Consider the following 17,940-nt stretch of genomic DNA (forward strand, 5'->3'; position numbering starts at 1 on the left):
TGCCGGGTCTGCCTGCCATTCCGGCAGCACCCGACACCTGCCTGCAGCGCGCCCTGATCTACCGCACGCCACTGGCAGCCCTGCCTGAGTCCCCACGGGGTCGTCCCCCTCTCGCACAGCCCGGAGATAGGTGGGGGACCTGGCTACATGTATAAACGGTTTGGAAGCAATGCTTTACAGCATTGCAGCTACATGTAATCGTTCACTGCACTTTAAGTTACTAACCACAGATTAAGGTCATTAAAATCACACGTTCAAAGTACAGCCCACTTCTGCAGCATTTAGAGACATGCTGTACTAAGCTGTGCTACTCCATTAAATACTTTACAGCACAGCTAAGTAATTATGACTTCTTAAAGCCAATTCAAGTCAGTGGGCTGGAAGGTGTCTTCCAGTCATCAGGAGCTCTAATGGAGTAACACTGCCTAGTAAAATAACCCTCAATGGCCAATTCACATTAATAAGGCCGCAAGGTGTCTTCCAGCACCAGACATGTCTAAAGTGTTATTACCTATATGGTATACCACAGGAAAAAAAACAAATAACATACATCCTAATGTTATACAATAGTTCAGTGGCTCACAAACTCCTCCTCAGGGACTCCACACCCCACAGCATGTTTCTAGGAATATCACATACACTTTCATTTCACTTTCATATTATGGTTGTAATTATATATCACATATACAAACATATTTCAGTGATTTGGATAGCCTTCCAGTGAAAGGCTTGCTTGCTTGGAGCCGCTGTTACCAGCCCCCGGGTGAATACTCCCGATGTGACTGCATGGGGAACGCTGCACTGAGCATTACTGAGAGTCCTGCCCGCACTCTCTGACCACCCCGCGCCTTCAGTGGAATGTACACACATCACCACAGCAAGTAACCAATGAGGAGCTGCGGTGACGTCTAAAAAAAAAGACGTTATTGCTGATTGGTTAAGGCTTCTAGTAACGGCGCTAGGCGTGGGGGCGTGGCTTTAGTAACCGCTGGGGGGGCTGTCCGGGTGAGCGGGTGTAACGGGGCTGCGGTGTGGTTGGTCATGGAGACAAGGCAGTTTGTGTACGGGGTGCCGGCAGCCCGGGTGTGCACGGTGTGTGCCAGCAGCGGCAAAGGGCTGTCACCTATGAGCGTGTGATTGTGGCGCCTGACTACAGCCAGGGTGCGCGGCACTTGGTTGTGTGCTTATAAACAGGGGGTGTCTGCTTATAAACAGCGTGTGGGAACCAGGTGTCTGTCTGTAAACAAGGTGCGCGACATCCGCCTGTCTACAGACCGGGTGTTTGGGATCCGGTGGGTGCATGTGGTTTGGGTGTCTGTCTATAAACAGGGTGTTTGGCCTCTGTGTGTCTGTTTACTGGCAGAGTGTGTATGACTTGGGTGCCTGTGTAAAACGGGGAATACATTATAGATCGTGTCATGCCTTGGCCTTGTCAGGGGTCACCATCACACCCCCTTCCCTGCTGCCTCCTCCTGCGCCCTGTGTGATTCCCCTCCAGGGCACGGGAACATGAAGAAGCTCTTCACCTTCGGGAAGAGAAAGAAGAGGGGCCTGTCCCCTAACACCTCGGACACGGGCAGCACGCTCTCTGCGGCGGGGTACGAGCTCAAGGATAAAGACTTGGGCAAGTTGCACCGTGCTGCCTCCTCCGGAGATGTGGCCAAGATCAGGCAGCTGCTCAAGAAGCAGGACATCAACCAGCTGGACAAGGAGAACAGGTGAGGAGCGGGGTGCAGGGCTGCACAACAAGACACATGTTTCTATTAAAAAGGGCATCGTTTGTGCTGTGACACCTCTTATTTTACTGTTGTTAATTAGCTCTCAGGACCCCTTAATCATGTTCAGATGCCATCTACACAGGACCCTTGGAAAGTCTTCTATATACTAATATATTGTCACCTGTGTATGAGACTGCTATGGTTATACTGTATGTGGGCCTACATAAATCATCGGGCTGCCATGTGTGTTTTCTTTAAGAATTGCTTACTGATTTGGGAAACTGAGCTTTGTAGTTTTGCTTGTGTTATAATACTACTCTACTAAGGCCATTTGTATTTTATGTACAGGGCTCTGTGTGAGCGCAAGGGGCGCAACTTGTGTCAGAGGAATGTGTAAGCTGGTGCTGCTGTTCAACTTTTTGCTGTACGATTTACCACAATTAACGTATTTATTATTATTTGTAAACCGCCAACATATTCCGCAGCGCAGTACCATGTATAGTTAACAAAACCCTGGAGGAGGTAGTTCAAAGTGTACTATCAGGGAAGCATACTTATTTTTGTCCATTAACGCGCATTAAACCTATATATCTACCCAGACAAATTCCATTAATTTTATATTGTGTTCTCATAAAAATTAAATGATTGGATAGAAATAATGTTGGTGCTTAAATATTGCAAAATGTTGGAATTGCTCAGATCCCTTCTTCATGTTATAGATATCGTGCTGTGAGACGAGATGAGGGAAGCCCTTGTATTTTCAAGAAGTTTATAACCACTGGTGTATTGGCTTAGGTGGGTTGGGGAGTGAAGACACTTACAGATCCAATTGCCCAGATTTGGACTCCAAAAAACAGTCCTGTTGGAGATCTATTGAGGAAGCGGCCTATTCTCACTACCAGATTCCTTTGCCTTTTTGGTGTAGATTTCATGTGTGTGAAACATATCTGAGGCTCTTCCCAATGTGTTTTACTTGAATGTACATCCTAAACGTACTTAAGATACAGGCTCTACTGGATTATAAATATACAAACAATAGCTGTGCTAAACATCCCAAGGGGCCAGATTGGGATTCACTTTGCAATCCACAGCTGCTTCATATTGTGACTGTAAGGCAGCTTACAGTGCTGGCGACGCGACCGATGACATTCCCTGTCGCCATCGGCGAAAGTTGTAATTTTACTTTTAGCGACGTCGCTGGCGACAAGGCCAGTGACGTCACTAAAAGGGGCAGGCCGCACAATTTGGTTGGTTTAGAGACAGTCACATGTGGCGACTGTCTCTAAAAAAATCAAATTTACCCAGCTTCCAAATTTTTAGACGCGACTTCGCTGTCGTGCTTACTATAAGCGCTTGCGACGGAGTCAATTTGTTTTGGAGCGACGTCGCCGTCGCAAGGCACTTACGCGGCGTCGCGTTAAGACAAATGCATTGCCGACATCGCGTGCGCTTATAGTAAGTGCGGCGCGACGGCTTGGTCGATCGCTTGAAGTCATCTCAATTTTTTTTTCAGCGACCGTAGCTTGATGTTGCTGTCGCGTCGCCAGCATTATAAGCGTAGACATATGATATATTTGGTGCCATTAAATTGTGTGTTTAAATGGTCTGGCAATTACATTGTGATTGTCGTGGTGCTGCAGAGTCCTGATTATAATGTCATTATTTTTTACTCTTATACCTTGACCTTGCAAAAAATGTATGCAGCTCGTTACATTGTTAAAGCTGCAGTTCAAGATGTCGTTTAAAAAAATAATATGTGCATCATCACAATGTACACACTGGCAAGTGATTAGCTAAGTTGCTGGGGTCCTCTTCTGCGGCACTGACAGTCAAAGTTCCGTGAGAAAGATCATGTGACCTGACGGGCACCAGATTCAGTTGGTTCACCGCTAGAGGGGGCAGGGCTCAAAAAGGTGATGCTGTTTCAGAAGGGGATGTGACTTTGTAAATGGTTGCTATAGGAACAAAAATGCTTGTTACATTAGAATACATTAAAATAGTTTTTATTTTTTTTAAATGTTACAAGTACTTTCTCAAAGTACAGAACTGATTTTATTTAAAAAAATATATAAATAAAAAACACATGTAGGATATTGCTTGAACTGCAGCTTTAAGATCCAAATACTCAAACCTATTATTTCCACAAGCAGGGCAACATTTCTCTATAGCAAGGGGGTTACTTCAGTGTACACATTTGCCATAGTAACAGTGTTGTAACAGCTTTTGGAAATACCCAAGGTGCTAATTACACCCCACCCCAAAGTTGCTGGGGAAGCAAATCCTCCACGTACACAGTTTGCCTAAATAGTTTTGTGCGTTATTGCTATTGGATCACATTCCAGTTTCTTTGATTTCTTCACCAATATGATTTGTTTGCATCTTGCAGTAATCGAGGCGTAGGAAAATGTTGTATTGTTGTATTGTTGCATTTTAAGGATCCGTCTTCATTTTCTTTTATCTTTAGAAAGTGGAATGCTGCCTGTAAATAACGTAAAAACATTTCTCTTCTGTGAAACCCTAAAAACAAAAAGATTTATTTTAATAATTACGCTAGAGGGTTTCTTTTTCTATTTTGAGACTTTGATACTGTACAGGAAAAAAATAAAAGAACAGTGTCATTTGACAAACATTTGCGTGCCGAAATAAACCAGTTTTGCTTTTGAAGTAATTCATCGTTGGTCCTTCTACTAGCAATAATACAGTACATTTTGTACTTTGAATGTGTACCATTGATGAACAGTTGTCATTGCCACAGATGCAGGCTAATCTGTTATAAGCATGTGTGTGACAGAATAATCTTCTTAGAGCCTGTTACAAGGGATTCCTTTTTATATTTGTGTAACGGGTATATCCCCCCCCTAATCGCAGATTCTACTGGTGGGTACAGGAACATATATATAGTTACTCATATGTGGTGCGTCACCTGTTAGTTTACAGGAGGGCTGAGTCTCCGCCACGGGGAACCTGGGGCAACTTATGCTAAGGATATCACTGATACTGATGCAGCGCCTCCACCTGCGATGGCTCCCACCAGAGGGGGAGTGGTTCCTCGCAGGACACAAATGAACATATACAATGCTTATACGATAACGAATACTTCTTTACTGATTAGCACGCAATTGCAGTCAACAGATAATAACAAGGGTTCCTCTTTCAAGGTAACCCAACTCAAGGTATAATCCTGATTGAATTATAGCAAACACCACAGCGGGTGTCCACACTAACAGCGTCTCGGTGGCCACTACCGGCCCACACAATAATCCCACCCTCAAGTCCAGTGAGTCCCTCCCAATGTCTTGCACTCCCAATACTTAGATCATAGTAGGTGTATCGTGTGTGACTGCGCAGTCACTATGTCAATGAAAGGCCTGGTTGGTGCACATGTGTTGTGATGTTACCTGCCCGGGCTCCTGCCACAGGTGCTGCTATCCGCACGGAATCACGAGATGCACTCCCAGGGTTGAGGTGAATTCCAGCACGGATAATATCACCGCTTCTTTGGTCCTCTGTACGTAATGGTCACCCGGGTAATCCCTCCAGGCTGTAGTCAATCCGCACGCGATAGTCTATAAATCCCGATGAGACCCAGTGTAGGCCCAAACCTCGTGTTGGATGATACAGCGCCGCCGCGTTCCTCACTAGCTTATAGCTAAGGGGCAGGTCCCTAACTTCGGGCCAGTCCCTATCACACTCCGCTAGCGTGGCTCAGGGCTGCCTGGGGCCTAGGGGCGTACTGGCCTAGTGCTCGGAGCCACAGTCTCCGGCACCCTACCTCTTACCCCTTACCGCTCCAGTCCCCAACTCCCTACGTAGTTCCTGCGCGCTGCATATATCTCCGGATACCAACAGAGATCCTCCTTCCCTATTGGCCAGTCCTTCGCGGGCTTCCTAGACCGTAACTGCGCAGGCGCGATCTCCCCGAAATCCTGGAGTACTCCTGACTCTCGCGCATGCGCAACGCCCTTAACAATGGCGGCGCCCTGCTCTGCGAACCGGCGGAACCATACATCACGATACCAACCGCAACCTTAAGTGCTACATGCTCGCAATAAGGGGAGAAGGATATTTCCATAGGGGACCTGGCTACATTTGTAATCGCATGTTTCTTTTTGAAATAGCATAAGCATTTAAAACATGTCTGCAGTAAGGCATTGTGGTTATCCCAAGCGGGTATATTTGAAGGCTGGTTGAGGATGTTTTTCAGTCTCTATTTCTGTTGTCCCTGCCATTATTATTTATTTACAATGCACCAACATATTCCACAGCAGAATCATTTTGTTTGCATTTGTATTTTGTGTGATAGTTGGATTCTAGAAAGAAAAATTATTGTAGTACGTCCCTATATCTAAACATTATATCGTCATTGTAGAGGTAAAACCAATTAAGTGCATTTTTGACAAAAACTCACTAAATTCTCTTGGCATTTCTGATTATTTCTATTGACAAACTCATTAGACACCTAATCTTCAGATTTGGTCAAATCAAAATACTTTTTTTAATTAAAAAAGAATTTCCCGTCAAAAAGAACATGTAATCGATCGCCTTTTCCTCCGTACTCAATGTTGTTCAGTGACTTTTTTTCCCCTCTACATTGACGATGGTGTTACACTACTTAATTTGTAAAGTTTACAACAAGCCGTAGCATTAACATTTAGAAAATATATTTTGAAGCAAGTTGGGTATGTTTTAATGCACAAATATGAAAGGACTTCCTAGATATCATTGTACATTGTACACAACTTAAGTCTCTTTTTGATATTGCACATCGCACATAAAATAGTCTATTGTAAGTCACGTTTTATAATCAAGCGAGAATGGATTCACTTTTTAATAATTGCAAAATTGTTATGATATCAATAAAATGGAAAATCTCAACTGGAGTTAAAATAGCTTATTTTACAAGCTTATTATGGATTTTATTGCTGTTTCTAATCACATTTAAATGTAGCTTAAAACGTATTTCTTTATTTGGAGGTAGATTTAACTGGACATTTGTTCTATTCATACAGGTATGTTGGTTTGTACTGGAAGAATTTAAAATTAATTTCTGTAGACCTACCTGACTTGATCTCCTTCAACTGCTAAGGCTAAGGCCCCACTGCCTCAGACCACGCGCCCGCACTGCAGACAGGCGGCGCGTGGAGAGGCACTTTAGGCTTTCTGCGGTCCATAGGGAGCATAAGGAAAGCAGCATATTTTAAGGGTTCAGTCCCACTTGGCAATGCATATTGCAGTTCCAATATACAGTAGTAAAAATGTACGTCATTGTTATGCATTTTCTATGCATTGAAATTGATTTAAACATAACCATAAGATGTTTTATTTTATTAGCGTTAAAAATATAGACCTGAAATGGTATTTGCAAAAACAAGTAGATGAAAAAAAAAGTATGGAATTTTTTTTTTTTTTTTTAAATAAAATTCGGAGGCTTTCTGATCAAACTCAGTTACGGGTTAATGCACCTCATCTTTACTTAGTAAAGATACATTTACACTCCCTTTTTTCTTCTACACTTTGTGATACTGTTGATTTAGATCTTGATCTATCTCTCATTCTTGAGGACTGTAATTCTGAATTACTGCTGTATTCTTTCCTCCTTTTTGTGGTAGCAGTGCTAACTTTTTCCTTTCTAATGCAGCAAAGTATAGTCCAGAAAAACGGGAATGGTACTCAGCAAATAGGACCCTTCTCTATAGTAATTAAACAGTTGCCACTGGGACGGCATACAATGAGGTTGAAAAGGCACCTGTAGTACTCAGTTTGGTAATATGATATCAGCCTAGTGAGACAAGCATCAGTACTCGCGTATGTATGGCTAATGAACTGTACAGTTGTACTCTATAAGGCAATACAAAGGACTAATAAAAAGGTACTGGCATTTGGATTTACACGTGTTAAGCTTCCTTGGTGCGTGCCTGTAGTCCTCTAATGATCCCAGCCGGTCTCCCGGGTGCAGTTCGTGAGAAAAGTCCAGAAATGGCAAGCTGTGAAAAACAGAGCACTAATCCAGGAAAAAAATCACTCGGTGACCCCATAAAAAACGTAGTTTTATTAAAGTCTCATGGACAAAAAAATTACCAACATGTTTCGCACCCACCGGCGCTTTGTCAAGGCATTTTTTATGGGTCACCGACTGTTTTTTGCCTGGATTAGTGCTCTGTTTTTCACAGCTTGCTATTCCTTTCTATTGCAGAATATAATGTTGATATCTAAACTGATTTTCACTTTTCCTAATTGGACTTTTTAGGTGAAATTTCAATTTTTACACTTATCTCAAATTATGAAGGGATTCCAAATAATTGAGATGTTAATTGGCCGAGTGCTATTTTTTGTGATGCAACGTTGTGTTGCAAAGAGAAGTTATATGTACAGGCAGTCCTCAGTTAGCCAACATAATCCGTTCTGGAAGTAGCGTTGGATAGTGAAACCGTTGTAAAATGAGTCCCATGTTAATCCGTGGCGGTGAGCGTTGGATAACGGATTTCGGCGTCAAACGGCCCTTAGTGTTGCATTGTAAAGCGTTGGCTATGCCATTCGTTGCAAAGTGAAACGTTGGATAACGAGGACTACCTGTACCTTTTTTAAACTAGAAGTGTTGCATGACTGAATATCTTCGGTTTAGTGTTCCTCTTTGGTATTGCAAAGTGGGACTAAGCATTTATGCTAAATGCGCTTGTGGTGGGGATTCGATATTCTTTACCTGTAGTGTGTGTCTGTGTGTCTGTGTGTCTGTGTGTGTAGTGAGATGACATATGCATGCATATGTGTATACAGTATAGTGAAAGTTTCTTCTTTGCTATACGGGAAGCATGGACAACTTGAAATAAGGAGCTACTGTAACCTAATCATGAAAACAATCATCCGAACATGAGTAACTTGAAATATCAGGCAGGTTTTTTTGACAATGAAATTTGAGGCTTGGTGTAAACAGTATTGTTGTCTTTGTTTTTGTTCTTTAAAATTATAGTTTGGCAGGAATATAATCTATATTGCCTAGTGAGCCCCTGTGGCTATTGTTATCAGCTGTTGAAAAGGTAGCTAATACTGTAGGTCTGTGCTCAGCATCGGTGTGCAATGAAATGTTTAACTTTTCAGCTATTCTTCTAGCATGATAACCAAGCTGAATTGTTTGTAAGATGCAGTGTAAGCTATTTGGGATTTTTATACATTCTTTATGCATCAACACCGGTTACTAAGTGCTGAAAAAAGTTGAGGAGAGGAGTTGCACACGCAAATGTAATACGACAGGATATTTAGCTAATTTCTATTGTAATTTACCTGGTTTCATGAAATGCCATAGTTGCATTGATTATCCATGATGTCGCGCGTCAGAAAATAGTTACTTGCTCGTGTTACCAATATACCAGAATTACATTTCTTGTTCAGATATCGTACTGTGAGCCATTCTGTTGCTGACTGCAGCGTTGGAGTAATTTTAAATGAATACCAAAACCATGTTCTGGCTTAAGTTGTTATGAGGTATATTCATGAAACTCTAATGTGCGTGTCCCCACTATGATCCGGGAAAAATTACCATTCAAGTCAATGGTAGTTCCAGCAACTGCCTGTATGAGTTTCATCTAGCCCCGTGTGAGCTCGTAGATTCAGGTTTTCAGGAGTGGACATGCTCTTACAGAGTTTGTGATGATTGCATTGCTTTCAAAATAATGTTAAAACTACAGTATATTGCTACTGTATATTTAAAAACAGACTATTATGTATGTGCATACGTTACCACAGGGGTGTGCGAACTTTTTCCCGTGCGCACCCCTTCCTGCTCTCCTCGGCTCAGCTCGACCCCCGCGTCAAATGATGCGCGGTCATGTGACGTCATGGCGTAATTTGACGCAGGGTTACCAGGACTTGCTGGAAGGGAAGTGTATTATAGAGGCCTTGTGATGTCCCCCGGCATTTAATTTAAATGCCTGGGGGGTGAGTGCGGGACCTCTATAACTTTCGCTCCCCCCAGTATGCGCACCGCTGCGTTACCATCCAGCAGGGCAGCAGAACAGCAAAGAGAGACAGCACTCAGAGGTAAGTCAGCAAAACAATGTATTGAAACAGACACAAAACTCTGACGTTTCGATCCCCAGAGGGATCTTCTTCCTGGGGGTGTGCAGTGAAGCCTGTGCCTTGCCGTAATGAAATACCCTAAACCCCATACACCAATCACCTGAAATCAATCACAATGCTAATTGAGCCATCTGATGTCCTTCCTCCTTTCCAAAGCACTGCTGTAGGACATCTTGGTTCAGCTGTCTCTGCGGTCTGTGCTTTGGAGCGTGCATCAGCTGTGGAAAGAATAGCTGATCAAGCGCTGAGTCCTCCATTGCCAGGGCAACCCCCAATACTATGCGTGCAGCATGCAGCACAGTCCAAATGCTGGAAGCAGTACTGTGGCGATAAGGGGTTTATCAGGCCACTATTAAAGGCATTATACCCGGCTGATTAACCCTAAATCATGTTGGGACTGAAGGGGTTAACTGTATGTGCACTACACTGACTTGTTTTCCCCTACACCATCTTTCTTGTCCCCATTTTGCAGCTCAGTCCATAGCTGCAGTAATTGAAATATATGTAAACTGTGCCAATTGGTTTTGCGACACAAGGGGGAGCTGCTAGCGCTAAACCAAGCGCTGATTGAAGAAGTGTGGCTAAGTATGGGTGGCCGCTTTGAAGTATAGGGATCACTTTCTAAGCCCTAGACCTCCCTCCCCCCCCCCTCTCCCCTCCCCTCCTTCCTCTCCCTTCCCCCCCCCGTTTCCCCTCCCCCCCCTTCCTTCCCCCTCTTCCCCCCCCCTCCCTTCCCTCATTCCCCTGTCCACTATTCACCAGGATGCAACCCTGCACTTAGTTAGTGCCCTTGATAATATATATAGTACTTATAGTGGAGATGTACGTTTTTTATACCATTGAACATTAACATTCACAACAGACCAATGTACTTTTTATGTTGCTATTCATGAATGTGCCGGTTTTCACAATGTTTACATATATCTTTATACGTGTCATACATGTGTTATAACCTTCTTACAACTATATAACCTTCTTACAACTATCAATTGATGGCACATTTTTTAAGTGTTTTTAACATTGTTACATCGATGTTAGGAGTATTACCCACCTCACCTGATCTGTTTCAGGTACAGGTGTTTTGTGTTAATGTCTGCCTATATCTTTGTACTTCACAGCTGATGGATCACTCTTTGACGAAGGCCTGAGGGCTGAAACGCGTCAGAGGATCCACCAGCTACACATGTCTGTTTAAATAAACCTTTTTGGAATCACCAATCTTGTCTACACCCTGTTTTTCCACGGCTGTGCAGCGCTATCCTTACCTGCTTTGCTGGATGATTCTTCCTACTTTTATTAATAAACTGTATTGTACTGATGGCCTTAAATGTAAAGACAGGAAACTTTTTTTGTCAGCCCAGGAAAAAATCCTTTAGCATGCAAATATGTTAAGGGTGAATGAGCTGAGGGATTTTTCATCTCTGTACTTCAGAGGCACCCTGCAGAGTTGGTGCCTCAATGTCTATGAGAAGTCCGGAGTTGAAAAGCCTCAGCAATCCTAGGTGTTAGGATGGCCGGGATATTGTAAGTGCCAGATACAGGAGTAAAGTATGGGTACTTAACACTTGGTGGCCAAACCCCAGACTCGGTGTCGCCAGGTAAGTGGTTGGTCCCGGTATGCTAAGGTGTGAGGTTAGCGCCTGCTCTGTGCAAACCGGGAAGCAACTTCTGCCCTTTTTTCAAAGTACTGGCAAGTCGGGATAGGTGGGAGAAATGTTCCCACAGGCAGGATTGGTTATGCATGTTAGGTATAGTACCCTCAACCCTATAAAAATGCCTGCTGGCCAGTCCCTAGCAGATTCACCTGATTCATCTAAGATTTGACCAAGTTCTAGCGTCAGTGGTTCCGGAGTGTGAGGGGTTAATAATATCGTAACTAAGGATCATCCCCCTCTTCTGCAATTCGTTAGAGCTAAGGGTTCCCGAACCCTGTAACGACTGAACAAACTTTCTCCTTTTGGCGGAAATATAGGGGTGGCAACTTGTGCCCCTAGCCAGAAACTGCTACACGGATCATTGTACAGTACCCACCAAGTTTATTCTAATACGGCTAGAGCCGCAAGCCGCGAGGTTTCCCGGCTTTGATGCCAAATCCCCTCGGCGTGCCGCGCGTCACCGATGCGTGGTCACGCTTCATCGGGAGCGTGCGCGCACGGCATGCATGCCCAGGGCTCCCCGAAGGGAGCCCTGGTGTCCCGCGATGTGGGGGATGGCGGTGGGGGGCTCCGGGGGACCCGGTGGACCCGGAGAGGGGAGGGGGGTGCCTCGATCGGAGGACCGAGGCTCCGGCGCGCACGGGACACCTCGGCATGCGCCCGGTATCTGTCGCGGCCGAGACCGGGTAAATGTTAGAATAAACTCGGCCGCGACAGTATGCACCCACTTGCAGGGCTGCCCAGAGACTTTGTTTCGTCCAAGGACTTTTGAGTTTGTTTCTCCATCCCAGAAAGTGCTTTATTAAGTGTATATTGTGAAGATTTGTGTGTTTGTCTGAAAAGAAATAAATTACCATTTATTTTACTCAACTTGTGTGCTCAGTCCAGAATCCGGTATTAAGGTGTAGATAAGACCTTGTCTACTGTGACAAGTACCCGCTGAAAGACATCCACAAGCATAGCTTGTATAACATATTGGCCCCCAGTGAGGTGCAGTGTAGTGTGCACATGGTGAATAAAAAGGAACACAATGGGGTAGAGGGAGGGGGGCTGATCTATGTAAAAACGAGAGGCAAAATGGACAGATAGGCATGTGTGAACACAAAGGGCATCAGTGCCAACACCCGGCACACAGGAACCTTGAATAAAGAACCAGACATAATCAAATGAACAAGGAACACTGCTGGGGCACAAGTCAAAGGTCCATAAGGCAAGTCATGGCGTGGGATTGCTTCCAACCGTACCGCCTTAAGACGCGAGTGCATAAAATGGCATTTTGGTGTTCTGGCTTTTAAACATCAGAAATTGACACAGTAGCACAGTACTGTACACATTACAATTCATTCATTTCATTGCACAATCCATGGAATTCATACAAAGCAACCGTGATAAACATGTGTGCCTGGGGCGATTGGCCGCGTTCATGCCGCGTGGAGTACAGCAGCGCACACAAACGGCGCTGTGATTTCTTAAAATAATGGCCACTGCGCGCGCGTGTGTGTGTGTGTGTGTGTGTGTGTGTGTGTGTGTATATATATATATATATCTCCACGCGCACATATATATTCTCACACACACACATATATATTCTCACACACGAAGATGGATAAATGTGTATTCATGTACTTTTCCAGTAACCAGTATATCCTTAATATTTTTTTTTATACTTTTTTCTTTTTTTAAGTTGGACACCCGTGGCTGTCTCTGAATCCCTAACCGATAAATGTTCTATGTAAATTCCTCACATTCCCTCCTTTTCAAAGTTCTCCTTTTGTACAATTGAGTTTTAGAATTGTGGGCTGGGTGTGGAGTCACTAGGAAAGCTATTCTTGTTTGCATATTATGCACTCAATTTATAACCTATGATCTTTTTGCCTCTTTTAAACCAGATCGATTGAAGATGAGGATGGATTTTATTTAAAAGAAATGTTGGATATTTACAGATTAAATGCACCATTAATCATTTATTGCTTCATGAACCTCCTACAATTTGACAAACCACATACTTATACAATCTAATGCTGCCTAAAAGGATCCTTGCTATCTTCTGCTAGTATCTTCATGGCAACCACAATTTGTTTTTGCCTAGCGTTGTCAAGGTGATCTAACATGGTTGATATAGAAACCAGATGAGGGAAGTAGTGCTGAGCCTCCATAATGTATTACACACGGGCTAAATGCTCGGTCTACTTTACATTGATTGTCTTTTTCAGGCTTTATCCTTCTCGCTGTATAGTCACTGAAACTAACGTACAGAGTTCAGAGTTTGAATCTCGACACAGCTTCCAGGATTATTTGTCTCCAAAGTTATCCCCTCTCCTCCATGAAATTACCAAAAAATGCATCTCTAGTAAATTATTGTATTTCATTTTCTGACATTGCAAGTAATGAAAACTCTGAATTTGAGTTATAAACTTCTTTGTATTGTATTACCTTGTAAAAAATTTTTTACATTGTAATGGTTATAGCCACGGTTAATGGCTTTCCGTTTTTACATTTGTCATAATTTCTGTTATAAGTGTACACACACACACACACACACACACACACACACACACACACACACACACACACACACACACTTGTAAGTAACTGTCTCTGTCTCTTGTGATAGAAGGTATTTACTACCCCAGTTGGAAACATTTGTAATGACGATATTAGAGCACTGAACCTCTTTTGCTAGATTTAGATCCTTTGAGTCTTGACCTAATTGTCAAAGTGAAGGGTTCCATGTTATGCTCAAATACATTGAAGCATAATTTACACTTATTGCTCATTGAGACCTATCAGCAATTTACGTTAATCTAAATGTTGAAATATATCAGTCACCTGTAGATGGGACAAGTGTGTACCTTAACTCATGAGACTTCTGTGGGGAAGTGTCGGACAGTACCAAAAAAGGGGTACTTTTAGTCACAGCTCCCCCTTTCATGTATGGGCTGCCAGACAGTATCTCTATTAGTTGAGTACCTGGAGTCATGTGACATCCTAGTTGCAGGCGTGGCGAACAATCGTCCTCAAGTGCCACCACGAGTTCAGGATTTCCCGGCTTCAGCACAGGTGGCATGATCAGTAGTTGGTCATTATGATTGAGCCACCTGTGCTGAAGCATGGATATCCTGAAAGCTTGACCTGTTGGTGGTACGTGAGGACTGCCTAGTCCTATCACATTTTACTTTCAACTATAATAGCTCAAGTATCATTTTAGATGTGATGTGATGGTCAACAAAGGACAATCTTTGGACAAAGATTTATACAAAACCCACAGATCATAACTCTACTGTTGGCTTCAAGCTTTCAGCCCATCCATTTTAAGAAGGGTCTACCCTTCTGACAACTAAAGAGGGTGGCCAGAATTTTTTGTTGCAGTTCAGATAATCAACAAATGAATATAATACCTAAAAACAGAGGCTACAATAAGAAAAAGAAATTGAACACAATGTCAAAACGGACCTCAAACTTGATGGAGACACTTTATTACAACCAAAATGTAAACTAATTACAACCTTCCAGTTGTTACTAAATGTTCATCTATTTTGAAAGTTGCAGTATAAGAAAAGTGTTTCTCAAGAATTGGCATATTTTGGAAACTAAAACCACATTGATACATACACACAGCAAAAAAAACCCATCTTTGTATATAAAAGAAATATGAATTTGAAAGATCTGCTTGTGACAGGAGATCCAACTGACAAATGAAAGTTCCTTTCGACAGAGCCGTTTAAGCCCTCTTAGTAATGAATGTAAAAACCGTCTGGCATGCCAGAATTTATTAATCCAGGGTACACAATCTAAGCATCCCCACACAGGAAGTTGATGGGAATCAAACACATCACATGCCATATTTTATCAGTGATATATTTAATTATGTACCAATACAGCAAAACTGACATAGCCTTTAACAAGAAGATGAACGAACACCACTCGAACATTCGGCTGGCGTTGGCTAGGGACTAGTCTGTCAAACCAGTGGCTAAACATTTTGTTCACAAAGGACACCAACTGGCTTCCTTACGTTACATAATCATTGATCATGTAACCGTTCCTATCAGAGGAAGTGACGTCAAACGTCTTCTATTACAACGGGAGGCTAAGTGGGTTTTTGAGTTGAACATGTTGCCCCGTAGGGCTTGCATGAATAACTAATACCAAGTAGTTTTTTTGTGATTTGACGAATCTTATAATATATACAGGATTTATGCTACTGTATTAAGATTTGGGCAAACAGTAGAAGATTGTTGTATCACGATCAGATGAAAGATGACTCTCCTTAATGAGTAGACTCCAGCTATACCTCATGACCAAAACGATTGTTTTCCACACTTTGCCTTATACTCCACTGAACTCATTTAATATTGTTGAATTGAGACGGTTGTCGGTAGTTGTTTCATCTTTATCCGGTGACTTTGCTAAATGCAACTGGTGAACTGACCGTAACTGAAATGATTGTGTTTTTATATGTAACGGGTATTCCCTGGGAATACAGATGCTACTACCTGCTGTGTAAACCTGTGTGGCTCTCAGGAGCCTAAGCCTCCGCTTGGGGAGCCTGGGGTACATACATATAATGCGATCTCATGGTGCAACGCCTCCACCTGGGAGGGATCCCAACGGAGTGGGAGGAGGCCCTCACAGGAAACAATCACATTAAGCAAACAGTTGTAAAACAGAACAGGCTTTACTGCATATATGTAAGCATAACATTCACTAAACACATTAACGATTAGCACTGGATAAGGATATTGCATAATCCCCACACCCATCACCATGTACCCCCACACCGTGGTCAGCGCTGCCACTATGTGAGAGTACTCTCGTGTGTGCACGTGCGTAACGTTACCTGCCCAGGGCGACGGCACCTGGGCGTTAAAGCCTCTTCGCAAAGGATCAGATGACTTTAGGACGACGTCCGGGTCCTCCGGTGAGAAGATCTGTGAGGGCGGTCCACCCTTGGTACGATTCCACTCTCTGTTCTGAGCAGGCTTGATCCCAAGCCTCTGGAAGGAAGTGCAGCGTCCGCTGTGTCCCTAATTCACTCTGGATAGTAAGGGGCAGGGTCCCTAACCTGGGGCCTGTCCCTACAACACTCAATGCTACTGGTGGCTCAGGGCTGTCTGGGGCCTAGGGGGCTGCTGGCCTAGTGCAGAGAGTCACTGACTCCTGCACCCTACCTCCTTCCCCTAGCTGCTCTGGACGCCAACTGCCTCGCTGCAAAACCCCGCGAAATGTAACTAATCTCCTCTGCAGGGAGATGCTGCAGCCCTATTGGCTCCCTGGCGTCACGTGGGGTCCCCTAAGTCTCATGGGACATGTAGTCCCTGCTTAGAGCCCTCCTTCCATTGGTTGTGATTCGCGCGCTGTAACTGCGCATGCGCAAACTAACCAGGGCCTCCCGTCGCATCGGCAGTCTGCACATTCGCGAGGAACTGTCATGGCGGCGCCCTGCACTGGGAACCGCGGGGAGCTCCTCGCAACCCGACCGCGGCCCTAGCAACCGGCCGCACGCATCCCCGGCAACTGGCCACGTCGGAGGAGAGCAAGCTGAGCGCGCACATGCCCCCACACTTCCCCGCGAACGGCCGCAGTGTGTACCCGGGGGGGAGGGGTTCCGCAACAGAAGGGGGGACCTGGCTACATATAGTTGAGAAATACAGTCCGCGGCAAGACCACTAGGATGTCACATGACTCAAGGTACTCGGCTAATGGAGGTACTGTCTGGCAGCCGTATGAAAGGGGGAGCTGTGACTAAGATACCCCCCTTTTTTTTTTTTTTTTTTACTGTCTGCACTTTCCTATAGAAATCTTGTGACTTAAGGTCCAAACACTCGGGTGTGACAAGATAATCAGCAATTTACTTTAATCTAAATGTTGAAATATATCAATGAGCAATATAGTGTAAATTACACATTGATGTATTTGAGCATAACATGGAACCCTTGACATTGACAATTTAGGTCCAGACTCCTAGAATCCAACTCTTTCAAAAGAGGTTCAGTTCTCTAATATCGTGACTACAAATGTTTCCAACTGAGGTAGTAAATACCTTTGATCACAAGAGACAGACTGTTACTTACAAGTTACCACACTACTATTTGTTTTACTTGTTTTTTTTTTTTTTACTTTTTTATTAAACCCTTCAATGCCAGTGAAGTTTAATTTGTTGCAAGGGACTCCCTCTACAGGTTATATTTCTCTAAACTACACTATATTCGATACATAGAAGAAATAAGCTATTGACATATCAACTGGATAAAGACCTGAATGTACCAGATAAGGTACCGCATAGAACAGTTTTAATAAGGATGCTTAGTATTACTTCTCGAATTATATACAATATGTATCGATTCACATTTTGACAATCCAGACCAGTTCGTACAATTTTTTTGTTTTTTATTAGTCACGGTTACACCTCACTTAATTCAGTCACTGCAAATCATACTAAATCAAATATTCTATGCAATATCACATAATTAGCACATGTTCTTTATGTTTTA

General features: G+C 43.5%; 1 protein-coding gene across 12 annotated transcripts in view; it reads left to right on the top strand.

Moving 5' to 3' along the window:
- The first annotated feature begins 968 nt into the window (after positions 1–968).
- ANKRD26 (ankyrin repeat domain containing 26) overlaps positions 969–17,940 on the top strand; it is a 101,976-nt gene continuing 85,004 nt past the window's right edge. For all 12 annotated transcript variants that reach the window (XM_075599959.1, XM_075599950.1, XM_075599954.1 and 9 more), the window contains exon 1: positions 969–1,718. In XM_075599959.1, coding sequence (XP_075456074.1) covers positions 1,510–1,718 — 209 coding nt within the window. In that variant the 5' untranslated portion in view covers positions 969–1,509. The remainder of the gene's footprint in view (positions 1,719–17,940) is intronic.

This window comes from Ascaphus truei, chromosome 5 (genome assembly GCF_040206685.1).
Source record: "Ascaphus truei isolate aAscTru1 chromosome 5, aAscTru1.hap1, whole genome shotgun sequence".
Lineage (NCBI taxonomy): Eukaryota > Metazoa > Chordata > Amphibia > Anura > Ascaphidae > Ascaphus > Ascaphus truei.